Source organism: Hoplias malabaricus, chromosome 11 (assembly GCF_029633855.1).
Source record: "Hoplias malabaricus isolate fHopMal1 chromosome 11, fHopMal1.hap1, whole genome shotgun sequence".
Taxonomy (NCBI): Eukaryota; Metazoa; Chordata; class Actinopteri; order Characiformes; family Erythrinidae; genus Hoplias; species Hoplias malabaricus.
In genome coordinates, this window is record NC_089810.1 from 18655537 (window position 1) to 18679563 (window position 24027).

The 24027-nt window shown below is 41.4% G+C and overlaps 2 protein-coding genes across 2 annotated transcripts; one reads left to right on the forward strand and one right to left on the reverse strand.

The window, feature by feature from the left end:
* Positions 1-2723: 2723 nt before the first annotated feature.
* cotl1 (coactosin-like F-actin binding protein 1) lies at positions 2724-8204 on the reverse strand. The gene is made up of 4 exons (XM_066685161.1): positions 7796-8204; positions 7423-7505; positions 4462-4619; positions 2724-3688 (listed from the first exon to the last, which is right to left on the reverse strand). Exons 1-4 carry the CDS (start codon positions 7870-7872, stop codon positions 3578-3580), a joined length of 429 nt encoding a protein of 142 aa, XP_066541258.1. The 5' UTR covers positions 7873-8204; the 3' UTR covers positions 2724-3577.
* Positions 8205-9873: 1669 nt separating this feature from the next.
* Positions 9874-15484, forward strand: klhl36 (kelch-like family member 36). The gene is made up of 5 exons (XM_066685170.1): positions 9874-10002; positions 11202-11285; positions 11547-12620; positions 14243-14400; positions 14502-15484. The coding sequence occupies exons 1-5, from the start codon at positions 10000-10002 to the stop codon at positions 15082-15084; spliced, it is 1902 nt and encodes a 633-aa protein (XP_066541267.1). The 5' UTR covers positions 9874-9999; the 3' UTR covers positions 15085-15484.
* Positions 15485-24027: the final 8543 nt, after the last annotated feature.

The window sequence follows — 24027 nt, forward strand, 5'->3', positions numbered from 1 at the left end:
AAGCCTTTCGAAATATGTGCTTTCTTTCAAACACACAAACAGGTTTGTCTTTCAATGCTAAGTGTGAGGTCATACAAAGTACTGGGCCAAAAAAGTCAGAGACATTGGAAAATCTAGGAATTAACACAAGAGAACAACATTACAAATAACAAAAATAACTACTTAGGATTAAGTTAATTTGATATGACACTTGCCGTACTTAAATTAAATTTGAATTAAATTAAGAACATACCAAATACAGAGAATTCTGAAATATTTGCTAAAACAAACCAACAAAAAAAAAAACATTGTACTTAAATTGGTTTGCTGTTAATAGAAGTGGAACTAAAAACTAAAAATCTAAACTTTAAAAGCATTTTAGCAGACTTAATGGTTTTTGGGGAACAGAATATGTCTTATATTCACATTACCTGTATGTAACTATCTTTTTGCAGTAAGAATAGGTCTAGCCTTAACCCTCAGGACTACTCTCAGTAACCAAAAATAAATGTTTTTGAGTTTTCAGTTTCATTTAGAGTTTTTTCATCCTGACATTTTAGATTATACCAGTGTTACGTTGTTTTTAAAAACATTTTTACAACACTCAAGCAGATCTAGATGGGGACAGAAAAGCAAACAGCAAAAATAAGCAAGATTTGGTAGGATCCTTGGAGCTGTCTGGGCATGCATCTCTCTAGCATCTCTGAAAACAAGCAAAGCGATCACAGCCAGTCTGCTTGGGTTTTATGGAGCCGAGTGTGAACACACAGCTTGTGACACAGTGAACAGAGACTAATCAAAGCCCAACAGTCAGTAATCTCATTAATACTGTCCCAGCAGGCATACAGCAACACCTGTCCTACCCTTAAACACAACAACGTTCAGCTTAAGCCACACACTGCAAACAGTGATACAATTGCTTGTTCTCATTAGTGTTCAATCAAGACACTCCAGTGAAATGTAAGAATTGAAATAATTTTCTGGGATTTTTTTTCTGTATGAAAAAATTAATTATATTTTTGGACAAATGAATGGCACATTACATACTGTGATTTTCTTGATGACTTAAAACATGCTCCAAAATGATTTAATAACATACTTGTGTTCCAGTTTAGATACATATTTTTGTTATGGACAGGATTGGTATTTAAAAAGGTATAATAATTTGCTAGTGTTACATGATCTAGTGCAGATGCTTTAATGCAGTGCAGTGTCATTGCTGCATAGCCTCCAAGCCTCTCCCATACTCAGTCCCTGTCATTGATGTTCCTAAAGTAATTTTTTTTGTTTACTTGCTCTTGCCAAGGCTTTAATGTGATATCTTAATTCAGAATAGTGGGTAAAAGTGATAAATGAACATGACTATACAATGGCATAAATAGGAATATAAGGTGCCTTGTATGATCCCCCTGCCTGTGTTAGCAGTGGCTGCATTACTGCTCCTATAGTAAGTGCTGATTAGCTGCCTCTGCTAAATCCTTTCCTTTTGCAATCTATGCTTACACTTGTCAACAAGATCTAAATGTCTCTAAACAGAACAACTCCAAACATTGGCCCCTTTTTCAGGCTTTCTTTTACATATTCCACACATTTACTCTCTCTTGTGAACAAAACTCAGTGTCATAAAAGCCTCAAGAGGCTTATAGATTAAGTAATTAGGCAGTCGAGTTCACATCTGTTGGACTAAATGGTGGACAGAGAGAACAACCAGGAGGGATTGGGGGAGGGGTGAGAGAAAAGGAGGGGGACAAAACAGCAAACAAGATATTGAGGGGAATGCAGGAGGAAAGAGGGTTAGTGGGTTGAGTGGAAGAGGAAAGCACGGGCTGTTATTGACAGATTTTGGAGTAGAGTGGCTCGGCTTGAGTCTGTGATTGGCTGTCAGACTGACAGAAGTGGTGACAATGACAGCCCATTGTACTCCCCTGGGGCAGTTATTATGTGAGCAGTTCAGTAGTATTGTGATGAGTGGCTTTCTAAGCTAAGCCAGACCCAACCAGATCCAACTGAACAAGCTCAGGATTTTCATTTTCCTTTTTCTTTTTTCATACACTTTTTACAGTATATATAATGGAGAACATTTAACTGTGGATAGCCCAGTGCAAATATTTAAACATTACTTTTCAAAAATGTTATATACAATGCTCGCCTGTACATAACTGTTTATAGGTTAGACACATTTTCAAAGCCTAACCATAAGCGTAAATGGGGTTCCAGTCATAAATAATATTTTCTAGCACAGAACTGAATTCCTCAACCTCATCAGTTTGCCTGAATTCAAAGTCCAATATTTATTTCTTCTTTTCATCCATTAATGTTCTCCCACCATGATATACATCAGTAACTGGCAATATGGATATACACTGAATTAGAGGCCAACACATACAGGACATTATTCTTGGTTTCAGAAGAGGTATTTCTATGTGATGTTAGCTACTTGGATTTTTTGTGCATTATATAACTAGCTAGAAAAATCACAATCTAGGCCAACTTCCAATATCTGCCTTAAGTTTCTCCCACATCCAAAAGCATAATCTGAAGAGAATTTTCTGTTGGGACTGTCATAGGATACAGCAGCTGAATACTCTATTTTATAATGAGATTCCCTTTAAAGAGGGAAGTACATTGAGAATTGTAAAAATGAATAATTACTTCCGTGTTTTATATTGATTTCTCTAAGAATCTGTACACTGCTCTCTGGGAAATTATTTTTTAAAAAATTCACCCACACACAACAAAAAAAATGTGATTTTTTTTTTATTCGGAAATGATTGGTTTTGTTTGTGCCCATGTCAATGTTTTTCTTTCTTGTCTCATGGTTCATCAATGACATTTGTTTCCAAAGAAATACCACATAATTTTTAAAAGTAAATAAAACCTGCTGTAAAAAACATTCTTGTTGTTTTAATTCAAATGAAAGAAATAAAAGAAAGGCTACACTCAGAGAAATGGCTGCTCCACAGCTGGGTTGAGTGATAACAACACAGTCCATCAAAATAAACTGAGGACTGGAAACTGTCTTAACCCTCTCCCCAACCTGGAGACTAAGTGAGTCACAGTGCAGTGTCTGCAAACACACACACACACACACACTCACACACTCACATACACACTTAAGAATATATCAGATGATAGCCCTCTCTCCATGGGAGATGAAGGCTGTAAACACAGTGATCTGTATTAAGGAAGTAGCCACAGAGAGTGAGATTTAAAAAGGAGGAATAAAAACCCATGGTGAGATGAAAGAAACTGCAATTGATTGTAGATGTCCAAACAAAATCCAAAAGAGCCTCTTCACATCAAAAGTTGAAATTGTCCAATTACAGTTCTACAAAACAAAGCCACCTCAGACGAAAACGAGGTCAGCACTCACAGCCCAGCTGAGATGAGAGTGAGATGATGCACAGTACAGTAGATAAATCAATCATGAACACACTGGAGAAAGGACAGAGGAGTGTATATGTATGAGTGTATAATGCATATGACTGTGCGCATGGGTGTGTTTTTGAATGTGTCTTAATAGAGATTATGTTTCCCCTTCCTTTTCCGTAGTTTTGATGGCCCCCACCCCATTCCTCTGCGTGCACCCTGCTAGAGTCTACTCCGCCTGGGCATCGTAGTTGGCACCACCAGCCTTCTTCAGCTCGTTACGTAGGTAGTCTTCATCCAACTCCCGGCTATCACTCAACATGAACTCTTTAGCAAAGTTCTGCAAGAAATAAAAGAAGCTCAGATCACAGCCTAAAAATGTTAACAAAGCTATATACTCCTAAAATTAAAGGTGCTACAAAAGGTTATTTGAGCGATGCCATTGAAGAACCACTTTTGGTTCCACAAAGAAGCATTTTTGCTAATATGTTTAAATGGGTAAAGAACCTTAAAATCAAGTGATAGATTTTGAAACCTTTAAATGTTTCTTTACACACACACATCTCTTAAAGAATCATGGTTCTATATGGAGCCAAAAGTGGATCTTCTATGGCATCACTCAATAGCTATATTTTGAAGAGTATACTTGTTAATTAGTGGCATAAATCTGCAATTTCACAGTGATTATGTTTGATTACAAATTTATTAGAAAATGACTCTAACTTTACAAAGATTCAACTAATCTGGTAGGAAATAAATGTATTTTTAAGGTTGCTCTGAATTGACTATAAACACAGTAGTAAAAAAAATAAACTGTACTAACAATATATCAATAATTTATAAAATTGGAAATAATATCATTTTTATGTTGAACATCACAATTAAGTTTAAACTGCATACAGACAATGCAGTTTAATTAGCCCCTTTGTTAGGGTGCATCAATACATGTTAACACCCCTGTTGTTCACACATGTTCTGAGGGTGAAGGCATTTGCATGTAATAACTGATGAGCTTAGAGTTAAGGTAAACAAATGAGATTGGTTTGTGCAGTGCAGGCTAAAATTCAGTATAAGTGCTGACATGAAGAGACTATGTGCATTCTCGAGACTCACCTGAACAACCTCTTTCACCAGTGTTTTGTCCGTGCTGATCTTAGCCCGCTGCAGTCCACTCACATTCTCCCCTATCCAGGTAATGAGGGTGAACTTAGCCCGTTTGCTCATGGCATCTCCCGTTGTGATCCGCACAAATCCAAACAGACGAACATCATCTGGGTGAAGAGCAGAAAGCAGATATGAAATCGGGAAACTTGGCTTATTACAAACATATAGTATATGAGTGAAGTGTTGCCAGATGTCTTTTTTGTGTGGGATAATCAGACTAATTTGTAAGAAGTATTTCTTTTTTCTTTTTCATGGCCCTTGGGGGAATAAAGTGCTGTGAAGTAAAAGCCTGTAGGGCTGCAGGTGCTAAAAATAATAATACTTTGTGTAAGTGGAGGAGGAGGCTGAGTAACTTAAGTCATAAAGAAGTGTAATAACCATGAATCCAGGCATACTTCTGGCTTTGTCGAAGAGACAAACATTTGGCCTTACACCAACCAAGTGTGGAAGGGGCAAGTATTTAGGTAAATGTAACAAATTAATTAGAGAATTAAGAGTGCAACCGTGTGCACGAAACAGTTTTGTTCCTCTTATTGCTCCTGCTAACTCTCGACTATTAGTTTCTGCTGGCAACAACTGCATTGCAGTGGCCTTGGGACACAGTTCAGGAAAAATTCAAATCCTCTCAGTCCTACAGGAGAAATCTCCGCCAACTGCTTTCCCTGACCTCTCTGGTGCCATTATTCATGACCTGCACAAAACAGCCCTGCTCAGTTTAACTCTTTACAATCCAGTATAGCTTATTTAAGACATACAGGCCAATTCATGCACAAAAAATTTAATTTAGTGCAGATAATCACAAATATATTGACTTTTTAACACATTAAATGCATTCAGCATTACTGTTCTAAATACTCTCCTATTATTACACTGTACTTACAATGAAATATAACTCTTTCACCCATGTTATCCATTACTATTATAATTTGTGTAAGGAACAGTAACAGACATGTATTGTTCTGCAACAGTAACCATAATGTTCTAAAATGTAACTGTAAGTTCATGGGATCTGTAGCTTGTAGACTATAACAATGGAAGTGAAGTCAAAAGAAAGAAGTAAAAAGTAAAAAGACTGTGTTTAACTTACAAAAATCTTAGTGTCTTGCTCTGCACTGACCTGTGTTTATAGAAAGTAATGTTCAGTCACTGCTTATAAGAACCTAACTAACTGTTCTTGCCAAGGAGAATTCCGACCTTGCTACCCTGGCACCACTTCCCTCTGCAGTATATCAGACATTAAATGTCATTGTTCATTAACTAGGTTTAATGTTAAGAAGCTTGGCTGTTAAGAAATAGGTCACTGATGTCATTTTAAATACTGCATAATACAGAGCTATCAAAATACACAGTTACATTGAATGATGTACAATTACAATGTTTACCCAACATTCTAAAAGACAACTCTCACTTTCTTCAATAAAACAAATCCAGTCTAACAGCATTTCTGGGAAACTAAATGTCTTATATGTAACCAAGAACTACAGTGAAGTTTGGTTTAAATGCTTCCTGTTGCATGATGATTAGACCTTTCCCACTTTTACTTCCTTTAAAACTGCCACCCTCTCTGATTCAGTCAGCCTGCTTACGCTGACAATGCACCAGTCTGTCCTTAGATCAACAGGGAAACTATGATGATGCAGCGAAAGGGGGGATACAAAGATTTTAACCCTTCTAAGTTCTCTGTGATGCTCAGTTGCTATGCAGATATTAGAAGGATTATAAACTTGAAAAATACAGTAATAAACAAATGCCAATATTTACCAATGCTACAACACACAACAGAAAATATGGAGTTCAGCATATACAGGTTTGATCTGTCTGACATTGGCAGATTTTCTTCTCAGTTACTGACTCCTTCCTGATCAAAGGTCTAGAAAGCAAGCTTCTACCAACTAAACAAATCAATGTCACTCAATCAGTTATGTAGGCCACTTGCGTCATTCTAGGCCAGTGTTTCCCAACTGTTCTCTGCAGTCACCCTACACTGCATGTTTTACTGTTCTCCCTGCTCTGGCACACCCAGTTAAGGCTCAGGAAGACTTTGTCAAGTAGCCGATGAGTTGAGTCTATAGTTTCAAAGCAAGTATAGCACATAAAACTGCTATTCAGGTTGGTATTGCCAGTTTTAATACAGCCAAATCATCAATAATTAACCTAAACAAGAGTCCCCACACTTGGCTGTCCTACTGGAACTTACAATTTTAGTATCTCATAGCACACAAGATTAGTTACGCAAATTTTTTTTGGTGCTCCTCTACGGCAGCGTTCATTCTGGACAAACCACACCCAGATTCAACAGCTCATTAAAGGGGGCCGGTGGAGGTAGGAGGCTGAAATCATTCTCTCTCTACACTCAGATTATGATGTCAGCCAATCATGTCATGTGAACCTAACTTGAAAGACACATGAAAGATGATCTTGTCAAGTTCCTACAAGAGTTGCACCTCCTCTTATGGCAGGAGTTCATTTTCAAGAAACTGACACAAGGCATGAACCACTGTCAAAAGAAAGCATTTTATGTCCAGGGTGCAAACACAATCCTTCATAATGAAATTAGGTCATATGAAGCTGAAGATTACAAATGATTGTCCCAACAATGAAAATAGTTTAGAGTCTACATAGGAAGTTGAGAAACTTGTGGTTGTTGGTCTGTGAAGGAATAATTTAAAACAGTGATGTGAAACTATGGTTCAAGAAGCCAGATATGGCTAATAAAACAATATACAGAGGAGTGAAGTACTGCAGGGTAACATGAGAGCACTCATTACAGTTTGGAAAGCAGTGAGGGCTTGGCAAAGATCAAATAAAGCAGGTGAAAGGAGTGCAGTTGTGGGGCTGACTTGAGCTATGTGTGAGTCTAATGTAAAGGATCTAATGGCCAGAACATGCAGCAGCAATCATAGGTCTTACCTGTACATAGACTTTTGAATTCTGCATAGTCGGTTCCGTGTCCTGCTGGAACAATCATTGAGCCCTCGTACTTAAACGCTGCCCTAGGGGCACATTCAAGCAACAGAGACATAGACGTTATTTCAGAGGCTCGTTACAAAATCGAGACCAATCAACTGTCCAGTCATTCAACCTTAAAGCAATGAAAGAAAAGGCAAGCAACAAACACAGCTCGTTTCTGTTTTCATGTGTTTGATATGAATGCTCAAATATCAAAGCAAAGTGTGGCTTGTAGCACAGAATATATGAAAAAATACTTTGTCAAGGCTAAAATACGGCTGGAAAACATTCTATGTGGATATATGGGCACTGAATAAAGGGTAAGCTCACTCACCAGTTAATGTCTGTGGTGTCATCTCGGACCAGGTTGTACGCATCCCTGCAAGCCTCTTTGTCGATCCTTGTTGCCATTTTGACGGGCGCTGAGGGAGGTATAAAGAAGATGAAGGGACAAAGAAAGAGCAGGAGGAAAGAAAGGGCTGTAACGGGTGTAACAGCTGGAAAAGGGCTGATTAAATCCCTGCAGAAACGTGCTGGACAATGGTCGTGTGGAGTGCAGGAGGGCGGAGATGCTGGCGGTGAGTGTGTGTGGGGAGTGTGTACTCTCAGCTGTGGTCTTCACGGAAAAAGACGACTCTCTCTACTCGATTCATTTCCTACTGCCGGGCTTATGGGCGTTGGTGATATTTGTCAGTCATGCCGCTATTCGAATGAATCCGGGTGCTCTCAAGCAGGGCTCTCCTCCTCCTAATGGCCAAGCAGGGGATTCTGCAAAGTTAAATCCACCCCGTTTCCATTGTCTTTTTACTGAGTGAATTTTTCTGCCATCTTGTGGATAGTGGATGCCATTATTCATGTTTCTGAGAATAGTACATGCCTCTTAATAGATAGATAGATAGATAGATAGATAGATAGATAGATAGATAGATAGTAAGTGTGTGTGTGTGATAGTAAAAACGTACAGAGCAAGTACTGGTGACAGGCCAATAGGATAACACTAAGGGGTGGGAACGATGTAATAATACGTGGGAACGAGTTAGTTGTGTGTGGAGGTTTTATTTTTTAAACCTGGTTTCATAAAACTTGATTTCTTCTGGCACATGTACATGGTGTGGTCAGGAACTGACATAAACTGTGTGAACTACGGACTCTTGTGTCAATTCAAGCTAGTGCTAGTGTTGTAATGGTCTGACAAACATATACTTGGCATGCACTGGACACTCTATTTTGGAGCATCTGTGACTGTTTCATCAATGTAAGTATAGCTGATGTTCATGTGCACAGTCATTGGCAGTAGTGGTACGTCATTGGCAGTGGTTTTAAAAGAAATTCTGATGTAATGAATATATAATAATTAAGTTATAATTTGATTTAAAATCTATGTTTATGGTTGATGCTTAGAGGCTCCAATTCTGCATGAATATCTGAAACAGAAGTGTGAACATGGAGCAAAGAAGATATTGCAGGCCATTTACTTACCATTAACTGAAAAACAAGATTTTAACTTTTTAATATGATCTTATGACTTATGATAGATTTTACATCTTACATTTAAAGTTACTTATATAAAACATTATTTTAATTATTAATAAATAATGTATCTGTGGGGATATTAATCATATGAAGAAACAATGAAATACTTCAGAATGAGTGTAAACTGCATTAACATATATTAAATTCACATTCACTATCTGTAGCTTCTTATCTAGTTCAGGTTTGCCGTGGGAGGGAGCGCCAGTCCTTCACAGGGCGACACACACACACACACACACACACACACACACACACACACACACACACACACCACACACCTATGGACACTTTTGAGTCACCAATCCACCTACCTACATGTGTTTTTGGAAAACCAAACAGACATTGGAAGAACTTCCCAGGAGCTGTGTGACTACCTGCTGTGCCACCGTGCCCCCTACATATATTAAAGAGTCATAAAGAGTTAAAAACTAGATTTTTGTTTTTAATGTCTTGATATGGTGATGCTTACCCTCATATATATATATATATATATATATATATATATATATATATATATATATATATATTAAATTAAATAAGCAATCAGTCATATATATATATATATGATAAATCATTTAGTTGAACAGAGATTGGATTTAATGTCTTTATAAATGACTACACAGGGTCTTAATTTGTCAGTAAAATCTTGTAAACAATAAATAAAAGAGACTGACAATCTTACAGTCAAGAGTATCAAATATTTTAAAGGAGCTGTATATATGCTACTGTGTTTATTTGTGCAGTGCGTACTCTACTGTTTTAACTACTTTAAGTGTCAATGTAGGCAAAGAAGATAATCATTAAGGCTTTGAGTACCATCTGTTTCCCTGGGATGACTTTTATTTTGAAACGTAGAATACCAAAAAGAGCTGTGGTGTTGTGGAAATGAGCTTCAGCTTCACAGTTCCTCGAGCTTTTTACGATCGAGACTGGACAGTAAACCCGTCCTGAGACCTTAATAACACCTCTATTAAAGAGTCATTTCACCGGCAGGAGCATGGCACGATGGTAAAGCGCCTTTTCTGCTCTCTACCTGGCTGTCATCACAAAAAGCCTAGTAATTCCTGCAGCAGTGCTCCTCATCTAGGGTCTTCTGAATGAGGAAATATTGTGTTGAAGAAGCCAAAGCTGTTTTTTCTTCCATTTCTCACTTACATCTTAAATAGAGTACGCTTGTATTGTAACTGCTGTTTAATGTGGAACGAAAATTCGGTTAGAAAGCTGGTGAATAAGACCTTTCATCCTCCTGAAATTTTCCTGACTTCAGTGCACAGCAGGCGGGCAGTTCACGTTAGTTTTCGTCGTTCATGTTACTGCCTCGCCCGTAGTTTCAGCCTTTGCTGGATATTTTACAGTTACAATGTAAAGTTAGCTTTTCTAAACAATCTGTAGACTCTGATTATTGAAGTCCGGGGTGGTATACGTGGACATAAATATCACTTTTTAATAATGATCCATATATGTCAACATACAAATGTATCAGTCTATCAATGTGTGAATAAATTCATGAACCTAATCCAGTAAAATTGTCCCAAGTCTCAAACAGAACTGTAGACAAAAGCCACCCATCGGTCATAATAAATGTATCCCATTTGACGACACATAGTTTAAAATGAAAGAGACACGCTTTAACACACACACACACAAAGTAAACATTGTTGCATTTGATATAAAAATGCACACATGCATCCAATAGCATTGTCAGCGTGGTCTCCAGAGTAAAATTAATATGTTTTTTTAAAAAGGAGGAAAACTACCTTTTAAAGGTGATAGAACCAAATCATCATCAGTGAAGAACAACAGGAAAGACCAGTCATAGGAGAAGGATTTATCTAAAAGCTTTCGTTAGCTTAGTAGCTAGATCATTATCTCTATGACTTTTGCTGCTTCCTCTGAAAGGATAAACTTGGGTCTGTGATCTGTTTAGAACTAATAAAGGAAAAAAGTATTTTTGTGATCTATTTTTAATTGTGTATTCGTTAAAATATTGGGCACGTATTGATAATTCTATATTTTAGGAAAATTATTATTTTTGTTGCTGTGTTTTGTTATTGTATTCAAAAGAGCTTTACATTGCACAATAGTTCTTAATTAAACAGAACATTTGAAAAGGATTTATCTGCATTTTTTTAAACCAATACCAACAAACCATTGAAAGCTAATTCTGATACCATCATGCCTCTCTAACATTAACTTAATTTTTCTAGATAGTTTTAGAGGGAGATGACACAATGGATGGTGGGAGGCAGGTTCGTCTTTCACGCCCACATCGTATCAGCGAATCTTCAAAGGTTTGTTTTCGTTCTATGGAGTGTCATAACTAAAATTGTCCTGGGGAACATCAAATGCAAGCATTTTTGATATAACCAAGTTTTCACTACACCTAGGCTGTGTTTTTTTTTGTTTTTGATTGCTTGAGTCAGGTGTTTGAAATGCAGGGAACAAACAAAAATATGTACTATTTGGGGCCTTCCAATAACTGGTTTGAGAAACGTTGTGTTGTGCTGCTTTGATCTTTGTTTCACCAGTCTCTCCTTTTCCACTTGTGATAGGTTTATCGATGGGCAGACCAAGCAAGCTATCTCCTGCAGGGTTTGAATGAACAAAGAGCATGTGGTCAGCTATGTGATGTGGTTTTGGTGGCTAATGAGCAACGAGTTCCTGCACATCGAGCTCTGCTTGCTGTCTCCAGTCCTTACTTCCAAGCCATGTTCACCCTTGGCATGCGAGAGGAGCGCCAATCCGAGGTGGAACTGGTGGGTGCCTCTTACCTTGGTGTGAAAGCAGTAGTGGACTTCCTTTACAGTGGTGAGCTGCCTCTGGATGGTGGAAACATTGACTATGTGCTGGAGACAGCTCACCTGCTGCAGGTTTGGCGGGCAGTGGATTTCTGCTGCCAGTACCTGGAGAAAGAGGTAAGTGAGGAGAACTACCTGTACCTGCAGGAGCTGGCCTTACTTTACAGCCTTGACAGGCTGGATGCCTTCATAGACAGCTTCATCCTTGAGCGGTTCTCCATTCTCTCCTTCACGCCTGAGTTTTTGAGAGACATACGTTTACCTAAGCTTTGTTTGTACCTGGCCAGTGAGCAGGTGCACTATGAAAGTGAGCAGGCCCTACTTCAAGCAGCCTTGCAGTGGCTTAACCAGAGGCCAGATCGCCCAGCCTTAGCCCGGCAACTTTTGTCCCACATTCGCTTTGCACTCATCCCCCCAGAGGAGCTGATGGAGCATGTCCTACCAGCTGTGCGCTCTCTGCTACCTCCAGACTCTGGTTGTGAGGCTCTGGTGGAGGAGGCTCTGGACTATCATTCCCGCATCAGTGCCCAGCCTGTGCTCCAGAAGCCTTGCTCCAAACTAAGAGGTGGGGTTGAACGTCTCCTGCTGGTTGGAGGGGAGGTGTATGAACGTGGGGAGGAGCTGAGCACAGAGGTATGTTGGCTAGATGAAGAATCAGGGACTTGGGAAGTGGAGACTCAACTTCCAGCACAGAGAAGCCACCACTGTGTGGCAGTACTGGGAGGATTCATCTTCACTGCAGGAGGAAGCTCTTCAAGAGACAATGGAGGAGGCGCAGCAAGTAACTTGCTCTACAGATATGATCCACGCAGCAACACATGGGTCAAGGTGAGCAGCCCCAGACCATTTCATATGGCCTAGTTTACGTTTGATAAGTGTATAGGAAATGTTCAGGCTTAACTAGTAGGTTACTGTAAAATCAATTTGAGGGGACTTAAGAAATCATTAGTCATTACATGGTTGGTACCTTAATTATACAACTTAGATTTGGAATGGAGCCATGAGGCTAAATGAGTCATAGGAAAAACAGTATGATAAATTATTATACCCTTGTCTCCAAAAATATTTACTCCTTAAGTATTCACTAGTAGATCTGATGTGGTCTTATAGACAAATTGGGTTTGTTTGTTTGTTTAAAAATATATATATATTTATAATATTTATAAAATATCCAGGGTTTTGCTGAATTTTTTACCCAGTTATTAATCTTTACCAACTTTGCTTGTCAGTGAGTATTGCACATAGTGCCACTATCCCTGGGATGTGCCTCCCCCCAAGATATATGAGGTCAACCTAGCACTTGATTTCAAACTGCTGCTAATGAAACACCACTGAACACACCAGAGGAGAATGCAACCTGCTCAGATATGTCACATCAGCTAATAGAGGGTATGCATTGATGTCACTATTCGGCCGGGACACTCCCCTCAGTCGGACTGAGTGGCAAAACAATCAGCAACACTTTTATATAGAACCATGAGCTCTCAGAATCCATTTGAATGCTTAAAGGGGTTTTCCACCATTAAACCATTCCTCAGATCCTTGAAAAATGTATAGTTTATGGTCCTATATAGCACATTTTTGAAAACGGTTCTGTGCAGCACAAAATAAAGTTCTGATATTGTTACAGTATGAAGTTGTAATGGTAGAAGAATCATTTTGGTGCTATTTAGAACCATTAAAAATACACTATAAATGTTTTTATTTTCCATCGGCCCTAGAAGACATTTCAAAACACTTGAAAACTTGGAGAGCTGCATTGAAGGTAGGGACAGTTCTGACAGACATGTGTACAGCAGGACCGAGAGACATGTCCTCATGCAGCAGTGTTAACATTTGTATGTGCGTCCGGAGTGAGGAGACACACCATGTACATCATTGCCAAGTCTTTTGCTTCTGTTTTTGCTAGTGTTTTGTCGCATGTAAAAAGGCAGCTCTGCATTCTTGCTGATACTATACGTAAAGTCAGTTACAAACAGCTCTCCTTTAGACATTTATTGCTTATATTAATTTTTCCTTAATTCACATCCACCCAGAGAGCAAGGCTCATTGTGTTCTCAAGCACTTCAGATATCTCACACTTGCAGTCACATTATGATAGTGCCAAACAGAGCAAGTATGTCACATTTAAAAATGCTTTTAAAAATTAAGAACAAAAGTTGTTGGTCAGTGTTTGACGGAAAGTAATTCAGAGATGAATCCTATTAAACAGGAACAAGTATATTTTATGCCGCTATTTGTCTTTACGACAGATGATACGTGTGACATAATCAGGATAAAGACATAGTTGTTTAGGTCAGCCCTACAATAAACTTACCCAAGACATTTTTCACTTCAAGTTTATCATAAAACTACATAAAAAGTGTTTGATTTCTTAAGTATGGTTTCATTGTCTAGCCTTTCCAGGAATTTGCCTCAGTTTGTAAATCTTGTTTGTTCTCTTGCTACAGGGAGCTTCTATGAACCAGAGGCGGGTGGATTTCTATCTGGGCACCATGGGGGAATGTCTGATCGCTGTTGGAGGACGCAATGATAGTGGTGCACTGTCGTCTGTAGAAGTCTACAGTCCTGTTGAGGATAACTGGGCCTATGTTGCAGGACTCCCCAGGTCATATCTCTATTCACAAACATTGTTAAAGTTAATTTAAAAGAGTATCTTTTAAATTTTCATCTGTTGTTCCTTAAATTGTTCCATATATCCCCTTTTAGATTCACATATGGTCATGCAGGAACCACGCACAAAGATATAGTGTACATCTCAGGGGGCCACGACTATCAAATAGGACCTTACAGACGTGACATGCTAAGCTACAACCCGACCACTGGTGACACGTGGATAGAACGACAGGCAATGACCTTGGCACGAGGCTGGCACTGCATGACATCACTGCAGGACAAAATCTACGTCATCGGAGGCAGTGACGACCATGAGGACAGCATGGAGCGCTTTGATGTCCTGGAAGTAGAAGCCTTTGACCCACAGACTGACCAATGGTGTCGAATAATGCCACTGAGGTATCCCAATAGTGAAGCAGCTGTAGCAGTATGGAATGGCAAGATCTATGTAATGGGAGGCTACACATGGGAGCACATGGACTTCTCTGAAAACACTCAGGTGTTTGTTCCGGAGAAGGGCCAGTGGGTGGTTGGACCCAACTTGCCTAGGTACATTGCTGGAGCCTCAGCATGCGTTTGCACTGTCCGCTCTCAAAGGTCATCAAGCACAGAGCAAAACAGGACAGGACAGAGAGAGAAAAATAAGCAAAACCTGAGTCAAGGACAAGACAGATAACTGTAGGAGATTGCCCTAGTGTTTTATAAAGTGCTAAGATGGCGGATGTGTGTATCCTCTCAACATGTAGGGCATAGCTTTAAAACCATGAGCTGGTCTGTCATCAGTATTTGAGAGCTGCTGATGGAGATGGGCTGGACTGAACTGATGCATTGAGTGGTACCTGAATTTGTTTGTTGCAATAATAGGAGTGAGACATGCATTTGCAGGCCTTAAAAATAAGAACAATGGTTTTGTTTGTAGAAATGATGTGCTGTTATATTTGTTAAGCTGCTGATGCAATTTTTAAAAGCACAATCTGAAGATGCATTTTACACTATGGGATTATGTGTAATGCTTGCCTTTGCAATTAACATTTCAGTGGACATCTTCACTATGTGGACTAACATGGGCAAATATTTTCAGTATTACATTAAAAAATTAAACATCTGAATGTGTTTTCAAAGATTTTATTCTCTTACATTTTTCGAATGTCTAAGATTATTACTGTGAAATGCAAATTTAAAGCAAAGATTATATTCCAAAATATATATTTCTTCTTTTATGCAAAAACAACAGCAGCATTTCAAAATCGCTCTGAATTGAAACAGATTCCCTCTTGTCTTAGCTGTGAAGTACTAAATAAACTTCACTTAAAAGGACAGAAAGCCTGAAGAACAGAAACACACAGTGGTTAGCTAGTAAGGAAATGTGTTTGGGACCACATTGATATAATCAAAATGAAGCTGGTACTAGAATAAGAAGCATATGCTCTTACTGATCCAAAAGGCATGCCCTCCAGTCATGATTTAGAGATCTGAGTGTTCTCATATCCTCCTCATCCAGAGGAAAGTTAAAGATCTGCATTCAGATACATTCAAAAGAGTATGGCAACTCTGTACTCTATAAAAAGTGTCATACTTTTTGAGTATCCTTGTCATTACTATTTAATTAACATGACATAGTGAAATAATCGTCTTATTTGATTTTTTTAAACCTTAATTCAGTATGCAAAAAAAAACACATTTTGCCAGTTACCATTTTCCATGCATTAAATGCAGTCTTAATCTATACAAATTTTACATTTTAAATACTGAGACTTTATTGAGATGTGTGAGTTTCACTGGGCTTAATGCTTTTGGGAATTACTGCAAAGATTTTTTCAATGTGATACCTTAACAAACTCTGCAAAACAACCAAGATTCAAGATGAAAATATCCATCCATCCATTATCCACCGCTTATCCGGGTCCGGGTCGCGGGGAAAGCAGTCGGAGCAAAGAAACCCAGACCTCCCTCTCCCCAGCCACCAACGCCAGCTCCTCCGGGGGTATACCGAGGCGTTCCCAGGCCAGTCGAGACATATAGTCTCTCCAGCGTGTTCTTGGTCTGCCCCGGGGCATCCTCCCCGTTGGACATGCCCGGAACACCTCTCCAGGAAGGCGTCCAGGAGGCATCCGAACCAGATGCCCGAACCACCTCAACTGGCTCCTCTCGACGTGGAGGAGCAGCGGCTCCACTCCGAGTCCCTCCCGGATGTCCGAGCTCCTAACCCTGTCTCTAAGGGAGAGTCCAGACATCCTGCGGAGAAAACTCATTTCAGCCGCTTGTACCCACGATCTCGTTCTTTCGGTCACTACCCAAAGCTCGTGACCATAGGTGAGGGTTGGGACGTAGATTGACCGGTAAATCGAGAGCTTTGCTTTTCTGCTCAGCTCTTTCTTCACCACAACGGACCGGTACAGAGCCTGCATTACTGCTGACGCTGCACCGATCCGCCTGTCAATCTCACGCTCCATCTTTCCCTCACTCGTGAACAAGACCCCGAGGTATTTAAACTCCTCCACTTGAGGCAGGATCTCACTTCCAACCTGGAGAGAGCACTCCACCCTTTTCCGACTGAGTATGGACTCGGACTTGGAGGTACTGATCCTCATCCCTACCGCATCACACTCGGCTGCAAACTGGTCCAGCAAGAGCTGGAGGTCCCGGCTCGATGAAGCCAACAAGACCACATCATCTGCAAAAAGCAGACATGGGATCCTGAGACCACCAAACCGGACACCCTCCGCCACTTGGCTACGCCGAGAAATTCTGTCCATAAAAATTGTGAACAGAACCGGTGACAACGGGCAGCCCTGACGGTGTCCAACTCCGACTGGAAACCAGTCGGACTTACTGCCAGCCATACGAACCAGACTCCTGCTCTGTTTGTACAGGGACTGGATAGCTCGTAACAAAGAGCCCAGTACCCCATACTCCCTGAGCACCCCCCACAGAATACCCCGAGGGACACGGTCGAATGCCTTCTCCATATCCACAAAACACATGTAGACTGGTTGAGCAAACTCCCATGCACCCTCCAGGATCCTAGCGAGGGTAAAGAGCTGGTCCTGTGTTCCACGACCGGGGCGGAATCCGCATTGTTCCTCCTGGATCCGAGGTTCAACTATCGGTCTGACTCTCTTCTCCAGTACCCCCGCATAGACCTTACCGGGGAGGCTGAGGAGTGTGATTCCCCTATAGTTGGAACACACCCTCCGATCCCCCTTTTTAAAAAGGGGAACCACCACCCCAGTCTGCCAGTCCAGAGGCACTGCCCCAGATGTCCACGCGATGTTGCAAAGACGTGTCAACCAGGACAGCCCCACAACATCCAGAGCCTTGAGGAACCCGGGGTGAACCTCATCCACCCCTGGGGCCCTACCGCCAAGGAGTTTCCCTACCACCTTGGCCACTTCAGCCCCAGTGATAGACGAGCCCCCCCCCGGGGTCCCCAAGCTCTGCTTCCTCTGCGGAAGACGTGCTGGTGGGATTGAGAAGATCCTCGAAGTATTCCTTCCACCGTCTGGTGACGTCCCCAGTCGAGGTCAACAGTTCCCCACCCCCACCATATACAGTGTTGGTGGAAAACTGCTTTCCCCTCCTGAGTCGCCTGACGGTTTGCCAGAAACTTGCCAGAACTCCTCCCACACCCGAGTTTTTGCCTTAGCGACCGCCGAGGCTGCGAGCCGCTTGGCTCCTCGGTACCTGTCGGCTGCCTCCGGAGTCCCCTGAGCCAACCATGCTCGATAGGACTCTTTCTTCAGCTTGACAGCCCCCCTCACCCGGGGTGTCCACCACCGAGTGCGGGGATTGCCACCCCGACAGGCACCGACAACCTTGCAGCCACAGCTCCGTTCAGCCGCCTCAACGATGGAGGTCCGGAACATGGCCCACTCGGACTCAATGTCACCAGCCTCCCCCGGGATGCAGTCGAAGCTCTGCCGGATGTGGGAGTTGAAGATCTTTCTGACAGGTTCCTCTGCCAAACGTTCCCAGCAAACCCTCAACACACGTTTGGGCCTGCCAGGTCTGTCCGGCATCCTTCCCCACCATCTGATCCAACACACCACAAGGTGGTGATCAGTTGACAGCTCAGCGCCTCTCTTCACCCGAGTGTCCAGAACATATGGCCGCAGGTCAGATGATACGACTATAAAATCGATCATCGAAATGCGGCCTAGGGTGTCCTGATGCCAGGTGTACTTGTGGACACCCTTATGTTCGAACATGGTGTTCGTAATGGACAAATCCAAATCCAATAACTGAACACCACTCGGGTTCAGATCAGCGGGGCCGTTCCTCCCAATCACGCCCCTCCAGGTCTCACTGTCATTACCCACGTGAGCGTTGAAGTCCCCCAGCAGAACAATGGAGTCCCCAGAATGAGTGTTCTCCAGCACTCCCTCTAGGGTCCCCAAGAAGGCATGGTACTCTGAACTGCTGTTCGGTGCATAAGCACAAACAACAGTCAGAGCCCTTTCCCCAACCCGAAGGCGCAGGGAAATTACCCTCTCGTCCACTGGGGTAAACCCCAACATACAGGCGCTAAGCCGGGGGGCTATGAGTAAGCCCACACCTACCTTACACCTCTCACCCTGGGCAACTCCAGAGTGAAAGAGCATCCAGCCCCTCTCGAGGAGATTGGTTCCAGAGCCCATACTGTGTGTCTAGGTGAGCCCAACTATATCTAGTCGGTACCTCTCAACCTCGCGCTCCAGCTCAGGCTCTTTTCCCACCAGAGAGGTTACGTTCCATGTTCCAAAAGCCAGTTTCAGTAACCGAGGATCGGAACGCCAGGGCCCCCGACCCCGACCACCACCCGATCCACAATGCACCAGACCCGGATTACTACCTCTCCCACAGGTGGTGGGCCCATGGGAGAGTGGACCCATGTATCCCCTTCGGGCTAAGCCCGGCCGGACTCCATAGGTGAAAGTCCGGCCACCAGGCGCTCACCAAGGAGCCCCTCCCCCAGGCCTGGCTCCAGGGTGAGGCCCCGGTAACCCTGCTCCGGGCAAGGGAGGCTGTGTCCTCGTTATCTTTTTCATCTGTGTCTTTATGGATCACTCTTTGTCTGGCCCATCACCTAGGACCAATTTGCCTTGGGAGACCCTACCAGGGGCTATTGCCCCCGACAACATAGCTCCTAGGCTCACGCAGGCATGCAAACCCCTCCACCACGTTAAGGTGGTGATCCAAGGAGGAGAAGATGAAAATATGACACACAAAACCACATTGTCTGCACTGTTTAAATGAGAGCAGACAATGACCTGTGCAGGAGTCTGTCTGTGTTTTGCAGCAATCTTCCCAGGGACAGCGTCTGCAAACTTTGTCTCCTCTGTGGCTGGATGAAAGAGATTAGTGAAGAGCTTCAGAGGGAATTTCACAATTCATCTACCTGTCCCTGCTCACACTCATTCTTATTGGTTGACGTGCCTGCACAGTATGATCAGTTACAGCAAAACTTTAAATGGTTTGGATTGTTGTCAGCCTGAAGTTCAGGGTCTGTTATGGTTTGGGTGAGTATTGGTGCACATTGCCTAACGCCTATGAATGTCTAAAGCATTGTGTCATGGCATTCATTTGGATGTTACAGGGCCATGTACCATTTACCTAAATGTTGTTGCAGTCCAAGTATACCCATCAAGCCATTGGTATTCCATAAATGTAATGGCCTCTTTTAAAAGAATAATGTGGAATGCCACATTGCCAAAGGTTTTCCAAGAATTGCTTGTGGAACAGGACAAACAGTTCAACATGTTTACTTGGCCTCCAAATTCCAGAGATCTCCGTCTGCTCAAGTATCTCTGGGATGTGCTGGAAAAACAAGTCTGAACCATGGGAGTTCCACCTAGCTACGTACATAAACCACAGGGGCCTTTATCTCACAGTGGAATCATGTGGCATTGTACATACATTTATTAACTATTTTTCTGCTTCATCCTGATAAGGTTCAAAGTGGGTATGGAGCCTACCTGGAAGATTTAGAGCAAGGCAGGAACACTCTTAAGTAGCCACAGTCCATCGCAGGGCATGTGGCATTATGAAATAAAAGAAGGCTTGGCACACAGTTGCAGAGCTGAAGACGTGTGTAATGTAACAATTGCCACCAGTATATTTTTAAAACTCAATCAGTTTGTATCCTGAGTCCCCAACTTAAATGTTATTTAACAGAATTAGTGATAATTATTTTCCAGTTTTTAAATGTTGCAATAATTGAATTTACAATGTGTATACCCACTAACCCCTCAAAAAGCTCTTAAGTTAAATCTTTGTTCTGTTTGCAATTTTTTTGTGTTTTCTGTCTGTGATTATTGAATTTTTGAAAACACATGCTGCTTTCTAGACCATTTCTTTTTCAGGGCCTTATTGCACAGTGGAATCATGTGGCATTGTACATAGGTTTATTCATTATTTTTCTTTTATTTGTTTGCAATGTTTTGTGTTTTCTGTCTGTGATTTTTGAATTTAGACTAAAGAAGAGCCTCATGATTCGCAATAAAGCATTTCAGTTTGATAAGGATAGGTGAAACCAGCCCAGAAGTCAAAGTCCTTTAATTGTACATATTTGCCACAGAGGTTAAAGATTAAGTGAGATCAAATAAAAAAAAGAGTGAGGTAAAAACTCCCAGCTCTTTGGATCTGTCTGGGGAGTTAAGGGGACAGTATGTTGTGAGAGCAAGTTTCTTTGACTTGCAAAATTCAGTAATATCAGATTGCACCAAGTATGGATGCATCTGCAGTAGAAAATGTAATTATTGTATTATTTTTTAGCTGATTATACTTTAGATTAGATTAGACATTAACATGGGATATTATTTTTACATGTGTTGATACTGACATGTTTCACAAAATCAAAAATTATGAATGGCGCAGCAAGTAGTGCCACAGTCACACAGCTCCAGGGACCTGGAGGTTGTGGGTTCCAGTCCCGCTCTGGGTGACTGTCCGTGAGGAGTTTGGTGTGTTTCCTCTGGGTGCTCCAGTTTCCTCCCACGGTTCAAAAAAACACGTTGGTAGGTGGATTGGTGACTCGAAAGTGTCCCTAGGTGTGTGTGTGTGTGTGTTGCACTCTGAAAGACCCACAGCGACCCTGAACTGGATAAGCAGTTACAGACAATGAATGAATGAAAAAAATATTTTTGAAAAATACTCAGTACCTAATGCAGAGCTAAATGGACTTTAGCCACAGACAGCAGCCTCCTCAGTTGTGGGATTGAGAAATTTGCCAGAAGCCTTCAGAGCTTTCATTTCTTTTACATGTGCATGAACAGAGCAGTATGCAATATTAAAGAATCTGTTTGCAAGATGTGTTATGGGTTTTTTGTTTTGTGTTTGGATTTCACAGATCATATAAACCTCATCTTCAATGTCTGTTTGTTTCCATTCTTCTGAGTAAAAAGGTCCAGGTAAACAACCAGGGTTTGTATTCTAGTGTCTTATTTGAACATGGTCACAAACCATCAGATCAATCTCTGTGATAAAGTTATCTGATACAGTGCATGCAAAAAGAACAATTAACATGATGTCTGCCCTTAAATGTAGCCCCATAAATTTCAGGAGCTCCGTCTCAGATGGGGACATGGAACCATGCAGTACACATTTGTGCAGATCCAGGACCAGTCTGTAGGGTGTCCCATTCCTCATGTTTTGCAAAAGGGACAAAGATTTGAATGTTCACCTGTAATGTTCCCCTAGTCTAGTCTATCACTTCACATTTTTTTAAGAAAAGAAGCATATAACAATATGAATGCAGTATATAACCTGTACACTGCCTGGGATGTGCATCAGATACAAGTCCAAATAATCCAGTTGCAATGAGAGATTTATTCAGACAAACAGGGATGTCCTCAGGGGCATGATAAGTGCACCACATCTAGAAAAAAGACAGATACTCGATCAGTCTGTCTGTAGAAATTTTGCGGTAATTAGTTGGTTTTCACTGGAAATCACCAAAAATCCTCTCTGCCTGACTTCATACAGCGGAAAGCATGGTACCAGATGGATGAAAGTGCTAAATGAGATATATTATTGGGTCATAGAGTTTCTATTCACCCAGTTGACACAAGGCTTGCTGTCATATATAATCAGAACCTGCAAACAAGGAGCCAAATAATTTAACAGATAAAGATCGAATATTTTTTGTTTATTATAGAATAAGATGTGTGTCTACTCTATGTTCTACTCACAATGAATTTGTCCAGGCGCCAGATGATACCTTGCTGCATCTTTGAGCCGAAGGCCCTTCCCAGCTCCACCTCATTCTGATACCCGTGGACTGTGTCCAGGTGATGATAGCCCACAGGTATTGCTGTCTCAGCTTCCATTTGACACTGCTTTGAAAGTATACTCTGAAGACAAAAATAAAGCTTCTCTAGTTTCAGTGTATATCCCGGGTGATGGAAAGAGGAACACAGTGCTGGTCAGAATCAGCATCTTTATTAACCAAATAGCATATGTACAGGAGAATTCTCTTGGTTCAGGAATCAGTACATTTAAATAAATGTAAAATTTACTTAGAAGCAGCAAAAAAAAAACAAAAAAACATGACTTTGGTATTTGAAAATGTTCTTTTTCAAATTGTAAACAAATCTAAATTGTTCAGTGCCACCGATGAGTTAAATGCAGAGTCTCAACTGTCTCTTACTTGTCTTTAGTGAATGTCAATTCAATTATCAATCAATTTTATTAACCTATAAAAGAGTCTTATTCTATTAGCAGATAAATTTAAATATTTCAACAAATATTACCTGAAAAAACAAAACTATCTTCCAGTAGAACAAGCCTAAACCTACTTTTAATAAAAATTAAAATTTCCATAAATATGCTTAAAGGGCGGCACGGTGGCACAGCAGGTAGTGTCGCAGTCACAGGGGCCTGGAGGTTGTGGGTTCGATTCCCGCTCCGGGTGACTGTCTGTGAGGAGTTTGGTGTGTTCTCCCCGTGTGCTCCGGGTGCTCCGGTTTCCTCCCACAGTCCAAAATCACACGTTGGTAGGTGGATTGGCGACTCAAAAAAGTCCGTGAGTGTGAGTGAATGTGCGTGTGTCTGTGTTGCACTGTGAAGTACTGGCGCCCCCTCCAGGGTGTATTCCCGCCTTGCGCCCAGTGATTCCAGGTAGGCTCTGGACCCACTGCGACCCTGAACTGGATAAGCGGTTACAGATAACGAATGAATGAATATAGATTATAACATTACAATCCTACTTCTGTCTTCCATATTCCCAGCCCCAACAATGACACAAAGTTGCCGTCACTGACTTGTATCTTCCTGGGATGAGCACCATTCTCATCCATGGGGTACTGATTAGTGCAATGTAAAATAAACATCAAACAAAGAAATGTCTGATTGACCCTTCCTGGGTTTTTTTTTTTTTTGTAGATCCTTCTCTCTTTCACTTTCCCTTCTCTTCTTCCCTCTTTGTGTCCTTCTTTATGCTTAACAGTTAATCATTGATTCAAATTATGCAGAAGTGGTGTGTGCATCTTATCCTATTTGTACGTGTTACCACTAATGTGAATGTATGCACTATAGCCTGTTCACAAAATTGTGGCAAGTGACCTTAACATCCAAGACCATGTGACACTGCCATTTTGTCCAGACCAATATTAAAATAAGGAAGCTACTTACTGACATGTTT

Coding starts and splice junctions, on each gene's coding strand:
- cotl1 (XM_066685161.1), bottom strand. CDS start 7,872: ATGGCAACAAGGATCGACAAAGAGGCTTGCAGGGATGCGTACAACCTG. Junction 7,506..7,795: donor GACACCACAGACATTAACTG/GTGAGTGAGCTT, acceptor ATGTGCCCCTAG/GGCAGCGTTTAAGTACGAGG. Junction 4,620..7,422: donor ATTCAAAAGTCTATGTACAG/GTAAGACCTATG, acceptor CTCTTCACCCAG/ATGATGTTCGTCTGTTTGGA.
- klhl36 (XM_066685170.1), top strand. Junction 11,286..11,546: donor GTATCAGCGAATCTTCAAAG/GTTTGTTTTCGT, acceptor CACTTGTGATAG/GTTTATCGATGGGCAGACCA. Junction 12,621..14,242: donor GCAGCAACACATGGGTCAAG/GTGAGCAGCCCC, acceptor CTCTTGCTACAG/GGAGCTTCTATGAACCAGAG.